This window comes from Mirounga leonina, unplaced genomic scaffold (genome assembly GCF_011800145.1).
Source record: "Mirounga leonina isolate KUSES-001 unplaced genomic scaffold, KU_Mleo_1.0 Mir_114, whole genome shotgun sequence".
In the NCBI taxonomy this organism is placed as follows: Eukaryota; Metazoa; Chordata; class Mammalia; order Carnivora; family Phocidae; genus Mirounga; species Mirounga leonina.
Window position 1 is genome coordinate 15,515,563 of NW_023270265.1, and position 15,244 is coordinate 15,530,806.

Below are 15,244 nucleotides of genomic sequence, written 5' to 3' on the forward strand. Positions count from 1 at the left end.
CCACTTTTGCCTGGGCCATGAAATATTGTCCCTTTTATTCAGTCATCCTAGTGCTGAGTTTGTGTGTTTTTTGTGTTTGCTTATAAAGAACTCAATTTACCACATTTCAAAAGTCTGTCTTTTTTTAAATAGCGAGGGATTGCTGTCAGATTCACAGTATTTAGGTAATATGTGAATAACTAGTAGTGGTTGCAGTTACAAGAAAGTCTTAATAATGTCTTTTACCCTGGGGTTTTGTTTTTTAATTAGGCTTAGGCTGATTGAGGCATAATGCGTATGTATTATTAGCCGTGTAATTAGCACTTATAAGTAGAGTTGCACACCCAAATTGTGAAAGACATGCTCAAGTGATTCATACTGTACCCCAAGGTTCATTGACGGCTGTTCCCTGAGAGCAAAGGTCTTCTCTTTAAATACACTGTGTGACCTAGGATTCTGCTGAACTTGGATGAGCCTCTGCTTATCAGCATAGTTCTAGTCATCACTCAGTGAGTATCACTGTCCCCCTTTCTTGGCCTCAATGGCCCTCCCATAACCAGAGCACTGATAGCAGTTGTCACTGAGAATATAACTAACAGACACAGAGACTAGCCAGAGTCTTCTAATAAGTGAACTTTGAAAAAATTATTCCATTAAGCTCAAGATAATACTAAGAGTTTTTTGAGGAAAATTTAAACTTTGAGCCCCTCACTTTAAAAAATTATTTATTATGAAAAACAGAAAAATATGGGGGCACTATTTTAGATTTAAAGAGGCTTAACAATCAAATGTAATGCGTAAACCTTAATGGAACCTGCTGATAGAATAAGCTGCTATAAACTGTATTGAGACAACTGGGACATTTGAATGTTGTCTATGTATTAGATGATAAGTAAGTATAGACTTGTAGTTAATTTTCTTAGACATAACAATGGTACTGTGGTTGTATAGGAGAATATCCCTGTTCTTAGAAAATGCATACAGAAATATTTAGTGGTAACGTGCATAATGTCTTCAACTTACTTTCTTTTTTTAAGTTTTTTTTTATTTTTTAATTTTTTAAAAAGATTATTTATTTTGAGAGAGAGCAAGAGTGAGCATGAGTGGGTGCAGGGAGGGTTGGAGGGAGAGAATCTTCAAGCAGACTCCCTGCTGACTGTGGAGCCCGACATAGGGCTCGATATCACACCCATGAGATCCTGACCTGAGCTGAAACCAGGAGTCTGACACTTAACTGACTGAGTCACCCAGGCACCCCTGCAACTTACTTTCAAATGGTTCTGCCAGAAAAAGAAAAATAACAAGGAAAATAAAAATATATATGTGTGTGTGTGTGTCAGAGAGAAAGCAAATGTGGCAAATTTTATATTGGTTGACGCATCTAGTTGAAGGATATAGGGTATCATATTATTCTTTCAACCACTCTGTAGATTAAAAAATTTTCAAAATAAAAAGTTTTGGGAAATAAAAGACTATGCTGTTGTCAGATGTAAGGTAAAGCCAGGACTGCAATAAACAATGATAAAACAATAAACAATAATAAACAATTTAAAGGCCAGTGGTAAGTTATCCAATGAGATGCTTCCTTAGGTATTCATATATTTTTTTAATCTTTTTCCAAATTTTTTATATTTTAGGATTATGTAGACATTGGTTGATGTTTGTGCTCAGTTAGAATAAAGGGTTCTCTTTTTAAATGTGTTTATTGCTGATCATTAGTGATATTCCTTACCTATCACATTAGTAGAATACCCAAAATAAAGTTGTGACTAGATGTAGATTTTCTGTGTTGTATTTTAGGAGATTTTCTTCCTTTGTTTAGGTTTTTGCAAGTTGTGCTATCAAATATCTGAACTTGCAGTGTTCTCAAATGTGTGGCTCGCTCTTTGTGGTTGACCATTTTTCTCTGATGTATTTAAGAATAGCCTTCAACCTGGCATACCCATTTCTGGGAGGTGTATGCAGACTTCCCAAAGAATGCACAAGCAAGGGTGGGCTTAAGGGGATCCGTCTCCAGATCTTGCCCTTCCATTGTACACTTGAGCCTGAGACAGCCCGCCTGCACCTCTTCTCCCAGCAGCTCTTCCCTCCTCCTCAGAAGAAGGACACATCCATTTATTTTACTCTGCTGCCATTCCTAGGAAATAAACATCTCAGGCCATCGGAGGGACAAATGGAATTACTGGTTTGGGGAAATGTTTTAATAAGTAATCAGATTACTTCATTATACCTGCCTAGGCCATTTATCTTTTCCTGTCTTATACTGACTGTATTTCTGAGGCCTCAGACCTAGGCTATATTGGCCTGTGATTGCATATTTTGAACTCATAGATAGGTTGATGAAAGTGATTTCATCTCTTCCACTCCCAATTACTGTTCTTTAATCAAGAGCTTTTGAGGGAGAAACCTTTGAGAGCAGAGCAAAGTAAGTTTCAAGTGATAAAAATGTTTTGTTTTATTTTTTGAAGATAACATATTTAAAGATAAGCTAATTTTTCAGCTATTCTCAGTTCTCAGTTGCTACAATGGATCATATCCGTAGAGTAATGCGTATTTGAACAGCTGAAGCAGTACTTGTTAGTGAAGCTGATTGTTTTAAATATGACTAGAATATTTTCTCACCTTGGTTTTTGCTCCTCATCCTCTCTTGTGTGCTGGAAAGGAATTCATAGCCTACATCAATCTTTAGAACATACCAAAAACATGTGATTGAGTTCCCTTGGTGACTGGCACAGGTCTGAGTCCTACTTGACACCTATTTTAGACCCTACTTCCCATTCTGAATCCTAAGTCTGATTTTGCTTTATCCAAACCACACAAATCTTCATTTGTACTTTTTTTTATCCTGGCTATATATTTAGCATTAATTTTTTCTAGCATTGAAGGAACTTAATCTGATATGATTTAGTTTGCTAATTTATAAGTTTGATAATATACTGTATATTATGTCAAGTATTCAAGGATTGCTTTGATGTTTATTATTGTGAATACTCTTTTTTTTTCTATATTTAAGTAGGTCTATATAAAGTATTTAGAAATTCTCTAATTTATGTGCCCATTAGGGACTCCATTCTTCCACTCCATTCTCCATTCTCTTCCTCCATGAATGGATTGTAACAAGTAGATATGTAAAAGAGAGAAAGAGAAATTAGCATTTGTATCTCTGATGTGGCATTTTAAAAATTCTACCACATGGTTGTTACCTGTAGTTATTTGTTTGTATCCTATAATAGAGTATGAATTCCTTACTGGTAGGAATGATTTTCTTTTCCCCAGGCCCAAACTTTAATTGGGGAGCGGGGGAAAATAGGACCCACAGAGGAGGGAGATACCTGGAATCCATGAAGCACCCAGCGTTGATAGGGGAGTGCAAGTAGAGTGGACCTGCAGCTTTGGAGGCAGTATTAGGACTGAGGACATGTGGAGTGGGGATGCTGGGAACTCCTGGGGAGCCACGCTGCATTCCAGCACCAGGGTGCAAGGGTCCTGAGAATGGATGATATTTTACTCATCAGCAGAAGTCCCTTGTAGCATATAGCTATCCATGTTTGAATGAAGACATACTCAACCTTTTGTAAATGGTAATTATAATTCTGCTCAAATGTTTGTATTTTCATTTTAAGAGTAGGTCAAAAAAGGCATTTGGAAAAATCTGGGAAAGATTTTCTTGTGCAGACTTCTTCCCAGCACATTTGTTAAGAGTTTCTGTAGCTGTGGGATTCTCAGTGCTTCTGTTATAAGCCTGGCAAGGTCCCCAGTTCTCTGACAAGTACAGTGGTTTGAAAGCTAAGTTGTTTTAATTAGTGTATGATACATGCTTTATTAGAAACATTGTGGTGTAGAGCAGTGATAGGATACTGGTTGCTTTGAGAATATTCTTCTTTGTGGCAGGTAAGTGAGAAGAGGGCTCTAGGTAGCAAACTGTACCAGTGTCTGAGGGCACAGTTTGCTGCTGAGCTGTTATCAGCAGGCCAGGCTAGGACTGGCGTTCTAGAGATAATGTAGAAAGGTCTACTAAGTTCTCACACAGGGTGCTCTCTTGGGTAACTTTCTAGTATCGGAGAAAGACCAGTCCTTTGAAAGACCCAAACAAGCATATAGTAGAGGCCAGAGCAAACCAGATAGCTTGTCCAGGGTATGAGGCAACATTTAAGGAGCAGGTTTTAAGAATGTTCAAGAGCTGGCAAACCAAGATTTCATCATCAGGGTCCTCAGAACAGTGGCCGACAGAGAAAAGCCATGAATGACAGTAGACTACAGACAGGCAGGGTTATGGGTACTTTCCTTTTACATTTTCTGCTGCCTCAGGGACATGTCATTGTAATGGTCTTAAGAATTTTAGGGTCTTGGTTGGGACGTCATCAGTGGGGAGAGTATATGTGTACTGTAAACAAGCCACAAACTTTGTATTCTGTTTCACCTAAGGCTCTCTATCCTGCATTTCATGTGGCACTGTAGCATAGAATTGAAAGTACTCTAGGGCAGTCCAACTTTGATGTAGAGTTTTTTTTTTAAAGATTTTATTTATTTATTTGAGAGAGAAAGAGCGAGGGAGAGGACAGAGGGAGGGTGAGAGGGAAAAGCAGACTCCCCGCTGAGCAGAGAGCCTGATGTGGGGCTTGATCCCAGGATTCTGGGATCATGACCTGAGCCGAAGGCAGACGCTTAACAGACTGAGCTACCCAGGTGTCCCGATGTAGTCTTTATGAAAGCTGGAAGGGCTTGCCTGACAGCCACCATCTTGCCCTATTTCATATTTTTTTAATGAAAGCCAGGCCCTCCATAATCAGGCCTTTCCCCTCAGACACCCAAAAGGAATCAGAATTCTTTATGAGATACTTGGAATATGCTGTGAGTTCATCATCTGTTATTTCAGCTGCCAGATGAAATAATCTTTGGAGAAATAACCTTTACCAAAAAATATGTATGTTTTAAAGTCTTCAAGAATGGTTCTTTCAGTGAGAATTTTAAACCCAGAGCATAAGATACTTGAAAAGAGGAAGTTGAGTCAAGGAATAGATGACAGTAGTTGAGAGACAAAAAGAAAAATTAGAATGATAACTCAAAAGATTTGTTATATTTTAAAATATATAAAAAACCAATAGATTGATGACTAAAATGATGATTATCTCAAAATTGGAGAATTAGTTTATCATGTAGAATTAATATATTACCCAGCAATCTTTTATGCTTTTCTGATGGTTCGTCATGGAAAAAATGTTGAAAACCCTTACCTATTACATATTTAGGATGTGTTTACCCAAACTTTAGTCTGCTGAAGAGGGCATGGAAAGTATAAGAAAATTCGAACAACTCTATGTTCCAAAATCTTCTCTTGTAGTTTTAGTTTCTGACAACACAGGCCTTTTTAAAAAAGATTTATTTATTAGAGAGAGAGTGTGCATGCACGTGAGTGGGGGGGGGGTAGAGGGAGAGTGAGAATCCTCAAGCAGACTCCCCGCTGAGTGTGGAGTCCAATGCAGGCCCGCTCTCAAGACCCGGAGATCATGACCTGTGCCAAAATCGAGTTGGCCGCTCAACCAGCTGAACCACCCAGGCGCCCCTATAGGCCCTTCTTATAGCAGAGATTCTCCTTTTTGCATTATATTCACATTATCATTCTTTTTTTTTTTTAAGATTTTATTTATTTGAGAGAGAGATAGAGAGAGAGCATGAGCAGGGGGAAGAGGGAGAAGCAGGCTCCCCGCTGAGCAGGGAGCCTGACATGGGGCTCAATCCCAGGACCCTGGGATCATGACCTGAGCCAAAGGCAGACGTTTAACTGACTGAGCCACCCCAGGCACCCCTCACATTCTCATTCTTACAGTGGGGAGTGGAAAGAGGTCCTAAAACACAGGATAGAATTGTACATGTGTGTAGTCCATAAGAAAGAGTTTTAATAATCTGGTTAAGAGGGGGCACCTGGGTGGCTCAGATGGTTAAGCGTCTGCCTTCCACTCAGGTCATGATCCCAGGGTCCTGGGATCGAGCCCCACATCGGGCTTCTGGCTCAGCGAGGGGCCTGCTTCTCCCTCTCCCTCTGCCTCTCTCCCTGCTCATGCTTTCTCTCTGTATCTCTGTGTCTCAAATGAATAAATAAAATTAAAAAAAATAATAATCTGGTTAAATGCTAATGGATTCACAATTCTGCCAGCTAACTCATGCTGTAGGGAGAGTTGGTGTCCACAGTGTGCCTTGTTCATCCCATTGCTGTACTGCCCCCGCCAGCATTGTGCCAAACTGCTTGCCCTCTTTTTAGTTTGCTCTTAAAATCCAGTGTTCCAGTAGACCCCTCAGGCCGAAGGATGATGAGCCTGACAGTAACAAGGATTCATTTATCAGCAGAGTGAAGCTAATTGGTTGCCTTGGGAGGTGGCTGGAGAATTCTTTGTTCCTAGGAGTGTTGAGGGGAAACAGCCAGGGCTGCAATATTATACAAGGATTTAGGCTCTGTGTTGGGTTGGAATAGATGATCTTTGTCTCTGTTAATTCTGAGAATCATTGATTTTTTTGAGCGTCCTCAGCCATACTTGAGTCTTAATAATCAGTTTGAAGTTCTGTGTTAATTTTAAAAATAGACAGGCTAACAAAACAGGGTTTAATAATGTAAATAGATAGTCCAAATGCCATCTGTGAGGATGCTTTCAGCTGCAAGTACCAGAACAACCAACCCATCCTGGCTTAAACAATGAATCCTTTGCTAGCTGATATAAAAGGAGGTCTATATAAAAGGGAATGATGAGTCTCAGGGTGGTCAATCCAGCATATCAGAGACATTATCAAGGACCCAGGTTCTTTCTCTCTGTTTGCTCTACCATTCATGGGGTGTACTTCATCTCGAGGCAGATTTCCCCTAATGTTGTAGGTGGTTGTCAGAGCTGATTATCTTCATCAGTAAACTGGGAGGTAGCAGAACACCTGACAGAAGGGAATGTGGATCAGGCAGGTCTGTTTGGAGAACAGTGGGGAAGAAGGAGCATATAATGAGCTGCAGGTGGCAGGGTTGGGTAGGGGTGGGGAGTGGGTAGTCAGGATTTGGGGGACAAGGAATGATGACTGCAAAGGAGAAAGAGAACAACCTGGGCCAGACTCTTTCTGCTGGAGATGAACTCTCTCAAGGATTGAGGGAATTAATGGGGAGGAAAAGAATATATCCCTGGGAGAGAAGCTCAGAGTTATGGTTGCTTGTAGCTCTAGTCCCAGCTAAGCTGGTTCCCTTCTCCCTTTTTCACACTCTGTGAACACCAGTTAGAACATAGCTGGTGGGGGAGGGGCTCCCCTAGACTACACACTAATACACGCAGAGGCACTCTGCAGAACATCCCAGTGAAGCCTGAGCCAACAAGAAGACATTGCGAGCCCTCTGCACACATGGCAGGAAGGGGGGAAAGGCACAGTACATGCCGAAGAAGGATGCAGAGTCTATTCTGGAAGAAATCCTCATTTCCCTTCAGAATGAAGAGAATTCCTGAGTAGGATATTAAGGAGTAAGCTGTTAAGGACCTGGGTTGGATAAAACACAGGCTCAGAAATGATATAATAAAATAACAGAATGAAAAAATAAAATAAAATGACAGAATGAGGTGAAAGGGAAGAATACGGAGCCAAGGAGCCACATGAAAACCAATTTGCAGAACAAATAAATTAGAAGTAGCTAGGAATCAAAAACTAATGATGTAATGCATGGTGATTAACATAACATCATAAAATAAAATAAAATAAAATAAAAAGTAGCTAGGAACAGAATAGTCACAGCTGGAAAATGAACTTACTGACAGAGCACAAGCTTCAGATAGTCCCAGTGAGTGCAGAAGAAAAGGAATGAAAGATTGAAACAGGTAAAAATGATAGGTGTAGGATTGGACTTCCTGGAGGTGGAGCTGAGCTAGGAGGAGTATGGGCCTTCCGTTATTTTGTTCAAGTTCCTCTTGGCATCATGTGTTTGGGTGCAGAGAATTGACTACTTCAGATATCACTTATATGGAAATATGTAAGCACTGACAAATTGGTGAAAATGAATGTTCATGTTCTTCCTAGAAGAATACCAATGAGATGAAAGTTATATTTATAGCCTGAGGGACCAGGAAAATTCCCCCTTTGGAGCAATTTGTTTCCTGGCATTGATACGAAACGCCCCTCCCCTACCATGTGATGATTTCCTGTGCTCTGCTAGAACTGGTCTTTTGCTAAATTTAAGTACTGACCTGCTGATCTTAGAGCAAGCACTTTGCTGCTTTTCCTACCACCAGAAACCGCTGGGTAGGGCAGGTTATATGGAGAAAAAATTCTGTGTGTGTATGGGTCAGATCTCTGTGGTTAATCATTTATCTTTCCTACATTTTAAGAAATCTCTTAAGTCTGGGTGATAGGTTAGCATGAAAGAAGAGCAAACAGATCTACTAACATTTACTGTCATTGACGAGGAAAGTGAACTTTTCATTCTTTGCCCGCCAGCAAGTATGCTGCTTTAGAATCTTTACATTGCAAATTGCTGTGGGGAGTAGACCATAGAGCAGAAGTGGGTTGCTGGAATGGACTTGTCATGAATTATTCATTCACTATGTAGTTCCTTGGAAATCAGCTGGAGGAAATAGTCCAGTTTGATCCCAGGAGTGGTGTGCCAAGGGCTGCAGCAGGCCCTTACAAGTCCAGCTGCGATGATGTGTTTCTGCCGGCGGCTGTAGGGCGACAGCTGGTGCGCAGATGAACCCAGGAACATGTCGCTGGGGAGAGCTGCGCTGAGGACTCCCTGGTGCGTCTTGCTGGAAAATGAAGCTTCAGGTAGGAGAAGTGCCTGTCAGCAGTGGCCGGATTTCTCATCGATTTTAGGGATGCCATTAGGCCTTATGGAATAAATATATAGAGAACCAGAATTGTTCAAGGATGCCTCAGTATCGAGGTTCTCAATCAGAGAAGCTTAGTGGTTTAATTGCATTTTCAAGGATGTACTTTGTAACAAAACGGTTCCGTGAAAAGTATTCTTAGGCCAAATAAGCATTTAAGTATATAAATTGTCGCAGATTTTTTTAAAATGGTATCCTCCTGCTAGTATAAAAAGTGTCTTTTTTATTGATGTGATATTGCCCATGTAAGTTTAAATCATGGAATTATGGCTTTGGAAAATCCTGAAAAAGACAACTTAGTTTATAATTTGAATGAGCACAGCTGCAGGCTCCATTGCATTTTCTGGAGGAAGTATTGTCTTCAGAAGGCTCCTTGCTTGGTTCTTTTGCTGGAGCATTCATTCTGGGAAGATTTTTTTAGTTTCTTACAGGATAGAAAATGCTTAAAGATGGAACAGTAACAACGGCTCTTAGTTCTGTTTGTTGGTGTTGTGGGTGTGTGTGTCTCTCTCTCTCTCTAAGCCAGGCATGTAATTTCATTTGGCAGGCACATTCTGATGTTGCCATTTGCATGTCTTATTTCTTATGGATGCTATCTATCTCTTGTTAACTTTGCTAAGGCTGTGAGATGCTCTTGAGCTATAACGGACAAAGATAGTGAGGATGAAAGGAATAAGAGCCTCAAGGCCTCTGGGCCAAATTGGATGTATATATTTCACCATGAAATATCATTTATAGTTTTGAAACTCTTCAGTGAACAAACATGTTGTGAACAGATAACACTCTGAGCTCTGAGACAATCAGAGAAGACCAGCAGTCTCCTTCTGCACCATTTTCTAAAGCTCCACAAGAGTTGGAATCTTTTTTTCTTAAGATTTTACCTGTTTATCTTAGAGAGAGAGCATGAGCAGGGGGAGAAGCAAAAGGGGAGGGAGAGGGAGATAATCTCCAGCAGACTCCTAGCCATGCGCAAAGCCTGATGTGGGGGCTCCATCCCACGACCCTGAGATCATGACCTGAGCCAAAACCAAGAGTTGGACACCCAACTGACTGAGCCACCCAGGCACCCCAAGAGTAGGAATCTTTGTTTTGTTCATTTATCATTCCCAAGGGCTTAGAATGGTACCGGACCCACAGTATGTAGTTAATAAATGTGTTCCCTGAATGAATACATTCCATACTAGAGAAGTTAAATACTCTTTCTATAAAGGTTACTTACAGAAGGTAGGAAGTACCTTCTATAAGTACCAATTTCTATAATAACTTTTATAGCTAATGTATTCTCATTTGTATTGATAGAGATTTTTCAGCTAACCTCAAGGGTGTATGGATTTATTGGATATATAGAGTTTTTAAATGGCAGAAATTAAAATCTGTTTATTTTACTGTTTGTATAATTAAGGTTTTAAAATATCAATGATGAATACAAAGACCTTTAATTTTTTTCAGCAAACTTTATTACATGTTCAAAAAATAAAAATGAAAATTAATGGAAACTCATTTGAAAAAGATTGTATTTACCAATATATTACTAGGAAGATTATCACTCTACTCATGCTGTGTTACATTTGACATTTTAAAAAATATTTATTAGTCTATGTCAGAAGGGTTTTTGGAACTATAAACCCATTTATTCATATCTTCAGGGCTAAGTTTAAAACTGCAGTAAGTGTGGTGCTGAGTAGAACTAAATAGGGCAACACATTCCCCATAGATATACCACATTTAGGAGCTTAGAGGAACCAAAGGGGTCATCTTTGTTAACTTCTCTGCCCCACCCCCTTCCACACAAACCCTCTTTATAAAGGGCAAAACTGAAGTCCGGAGAGTATAGATGAATGCCCAAGAAAAATTGGTTAGCTGTTATGGTCTTAATGCTTTCTAGTTTCTTGTTACTTTGTTATTGTCATGTTAAAGCTAAAAAAAGTGAAGCAGATAATCACATTACTATAAATTTGAACTCTTACTGAAGACAACTATTGATGCATTTTGCATAACTTTAGATAAATTGCATAGTCCGTGTGTTGAAATACAGTTTTATAAGCTTCCCCCCTGAATTTTTGTGATGTAATTGTTTTTTTCCTGAGTTATAATTGTAATGACTGTGTCCTAAATTTTATTTCAAATTTGAACTTCTTATAAAATATTTATGTGCCATTTTGGTTATTCCTTAAAACTACCTGAGTTTTGGGTTGAGCATCTGCCTTCAGCTCAGGTCATGGTCCCAGGATCCTGGGATTGAGCCCTGCATCAGGCTCCCTGCTTGGCGGGAAGCCTGCTTCTCTCTCTCCCACTCCCTCTGCTTGTGTTCCCTCTCTCGCTGTCTCTCTCTGTCAAATAAATAAATAAATAAATAAATCTTTAAAAAAAAAAAAAAGAACTACCTGACTTTTGCTTTTATTTTTGAGATAGGTGTAGATTACTTCATAAATTTTCTGAATCCTTTTGCCAACTATATTAGCCTGCTTGGGCAGCCATAACAAAATGATAGTGTGGAGACAGAGGTCTCTCTCTCTCTCCCTCTTCTCATAAGGCCACCAGTCCTATTGGGTGAGAGCCACAATTAGGGCTTCAACATAGGAACTTTGGTGGGGGCAAGTTCAGTCCAGAGCACTGACCAAGGTGATATTTTTTAAAGCGAGATGTCTAGTAAGTTTTTTGTTTGTTTATCCTGTTTGTAGTTCACTCAGCTTCTTTAAACTGTCTTTCTATGAACTTGGGAGTATTTTAGCAAGTTTTTCTTCAAGTATTTTTCAACACTCTATTCATTCTCCTTTTTAGATTCCAGTGATATGACTGTTAAACCACTTGGTTTTGCTTCACAGGTCCCTGAGATTTTTGTCCATATTTTTTTTTCTCTCTGTTGTTTAAGATTGAATACTTTGTTTTTCTATCAAGCTCTTGATTTTTTTTCTTCTGTCATTTCTCTACTTTTGAGTCCATTGTCTATTTTAAGAGTTGTGAATGGTCATTTGAGCTGCCTGCAGTCTTTGCCAGATAATTTCAACATCTCTGTCATCTTGTTATTAGTGTAATTTTGTTATCGGTGTCCCAGGCTTTATTTTTAACCTGTTTGTATTTATATATGTAAAGTGTTTTTCTTGTATGTAGCATGTAGTTATATCTTGCTTTTATCTCCAATTTGAAAATCTCTGCATTTTAGTTATGGTATTTAATTCATATATACCACAAACACATATACATACATATATAAATACATACATACTGGTTCTGGTACTGATTCCAGTATGGGGAGGGGGGCTTCCTACATAGCACCAAGCAATTCTCAGAACACCAGCAGAGTGTCTGAGAATTCAACTCAATTCCGACACTATCTACCTGATGATAGCATCAGATTCTAGAGGTTAAGGGTTCAGTTTTACCAGACGGCCCCCCCCCCACCTCCACCATTCCTTTCCGACACCAGTTACAAGCCTAGGCTGTTAACCGTGCTTCTGACCAACTGGTTACAGATTGGAGGTTCTCATGACCCCTTCTCTGGACTTCAGAATAGCAGTCACAAGTCTAGGTTGTTACCTGTACTTCTGACCTACTGGTTATAAATCAGGGGTTCTCACAACGGCCTACTTTGGATTTGATTAATTTGCTACAGTGGCTCACAAATCTCAGAGAAACATTTTACTTACTAGATCACCAGTTTATTGTAAAAGTATATAACTCAGGAACAACCTGATAGATGGAAATGTTGCATAGGGCAGGGTATGGGGAAAGGGCATAGAGCTCCCATGTCCTCTGCAGGTAAATCTTTAGCCATTGGCAACTTGATTCAACTTCCAGCCCCTTTCCCTTAAAAGTTCCAACTCTGTAATCACATGGCCCCATCCTTAAGTGCTTTCCAAAGTCACTTTTCATCTTTCCAAAGGTGAAAAGACACCTTTATCACTCTCAGGCTTAGGAAATTCCAAAGGTTTTGGGAGCTGTGAGCCAGGAACTATGGATGAAAACCAAATATATGAGAAGTAGATTTTGGTCATCTGAATGACCAAATATACATTTCTTATAAATCATGATATCACAGATACACAGTTGAAAAAATGATACAGAGAGATCTCATGTACCCTTACCTACTGTCTGTCACCCAATGGTAACATATTACAAAGCTCTAGTAAAATCACAATCAGAAGGCTGACACTGGTATAGTCAAGATATATAATATTTCCATCACTACAAGGATCCTTCAGTTGCCATTTATAGCCATACCTACTTCCTTCCTTAACCACTGACAACTATTAATCTATTCTCTTTTTCTATAATTTTGTCAACTGAAAAATGTTATATAAATGGAATCATACAATTTGTAAACTTTTGGGATTGGCTTTTTTAATTATGTATAATTCTTTTGAGATTTCCTTTTTACTGCTGAATAGTGTTCCATGGTATGAATATATAGCACAGTGTTTAAATATTCACCTCTTTTTTTAAAGATTTTATTTATTTATTTGAGAGAGAAAGAAAGAGCATGAGAGGAGAGAGGGTCAGAGGGAGAAGCGGACTCCCTGGCAAGCAGGTAGCCCAACGTGGGACTGGAGCCCGATGTGGGACTCAATCCTGGGACTCCGGGATCATGACCTGAGCCGAAGGCAGTCGCTCAACCACTCAGCCACCCAGGTGCCCAAGTATTCATCTTTTGAAAGACATTTGTTTGAACTAAGCTACTGTAAACAGCCATATACAAGGTTTTTATTTTATTTTATTTTATTTAAAATTTTATTTATTTGAGAGAGAGAAAGAGCACAGCATACCTGTGCGGGCAGGGAGAGGGGCAGAGGGGGAGGGAGAGGGACAAGCAGAGCTCAGTGCATAGCCTGACCCGGGGCTCAATCCCATGACTCTGAGATTACGATTGGAGCTGAAATCAAGAGTCGATGCCCAAGACTGAGCCACCCAGGCGCCCCCCCCATGTACAAGTTTTAATATGAACATATGTTTTCATTTCTCTGGGATAAATGCCCAGAAGAACAATGGCTGTTTCGTGTGGTAATTGCATGTTTAATTTTTAAAGAAACTTCCAGTGTTTTCCACAGTTAATAAATTTACATTCCTGCAAGCAACATACACATGATCCAGTTTCTCCACCAGAATTTGGTGATGTTACTATTTTCTATTTTAGTCGTTCTGACAGATGTGTAGTGATATCTCATTATGGTTTAATTTCTGTTTCCCTAATGGCTAATGATGTTGAACATCTTTCCATATGCTTATTTGCCACCTGCATATCTTCTTCATTCAAATGTCTTTTCACGTCTTTTGCCCATTTTCTAATCAAATTTTTTTTTTGCTGTTGAGTTTTCAGAATTTGTATACATTCTAGATACTAGTCTTTAGTTGGATATGTGGTTTTCAGATATTTTCTCCCAGTCTATAGCTTTTATTTTCATCCTCTTAATGGAGCAAAAGTTTTAAATCTTAGTTTATCATTATTTTCTCTTATGCACCAGTCATATTTTAGATGTCAAGTATAAGAACTCTTTACCTAATCCTAAAGATTTTCTTCTATTTTTTTCTAAAAGTTTTACAGGTTTTTGTTTTGATTCGTTTTGTTTTGTTGCTTATTGTCCAATGACTCCAGCACCATTTGTTGAAGATTCTTTCTCCAAAGTCAGTTTGGCACATTGTGCAGATCTGTTTCTGAATTCTCTATCCTGTTCCATTGATCTATGTGTCTGTTTCTCTGCCAACACCACACAATCTTGATTACTCTAGCTATTTAATAGGTCTTGAAATCATGCAGATTTATTATTCCCACTTTAATCTTCTTTTATGAAATTGTTTTAGATATTCTAATTCCTTTACCTATCCATATAAATTTTAGAATATCTACAAAATAGTTGCTCAGGTTTTGATAGAAATTGGATTAAAACTGTATATCAGTTTGGGGAAGAGTTAACAACTTTCCTACATTGAGTCTTCTAATCCATGAACACAGTATGTCTCTCTGTTTATTTAGATCTTCTGTATTTCTTTCATCAGTGTTTTAGTTTTAGCATTCAAGTCTTATTTTGTTAGATTTGCACTGTAAATAATAATTGTCATGTCCTTTTGTTCATTGATACATAGAGAAATGCAATTAATATTTTTGCATTTATTTTGTACCCTGTGACTTTGCTGAACTTACTTATTCTAGGAATTTTTTGTTGGTTAACCAAGGAGATGAAAGACATGTACTCTGAAAATTGTAAAACACTGTTGAAAGAAATTAAAGCAGATATAGGTAAATGTAAAGACATCCTGTGTTCATGTATTGGAAGACTTACTATTGTTAAAAGGTCAGTAGTACCCAAAGTAAAACATTCATCCTAAAATTCATATGGAATCTCAGGAGACCCAGAATAGCCAAAACAATATTGAAAAAAAAGGACAGAGTTGGAAGTCTCATACTTCCTGATTTCAGAACTCATTAA

At 38.8% G+C, this 15,244-nt stretch overlaps 1 protein-coding gene across 5 annotated transcripts in view; it reads left to right on the forward strand.

The window, feature by feature from the left end:
- MARCHF8 (membrane associated ring-CH-type finger 8) overlaps positions 1-15,244 on the forward strand; it is a 134,010-nt gene that overhangs the window by 82,153 nt on the left and 36,613 nt on the right. Inside the window, exon 1 of one of the 5 annotated variants that reach the window (XM_035024054.1) lies at positions 6,971-8,760. The exons of the other annotated variants lie outside the window; for them this stretch is intronic. Within the exon in view, the coding sequence (XP_034879945.1) occupies positions 8,749-8,760 (12 nt within the window). The 5' untranslated portion in view covers positions 6,971-8,748. Of the gene's footprint in view, positions 1-6,970; positions 8,761-15,244 lie in introns of those variants that run through there. 5 annotated transcript variants of the gene reach the window in all.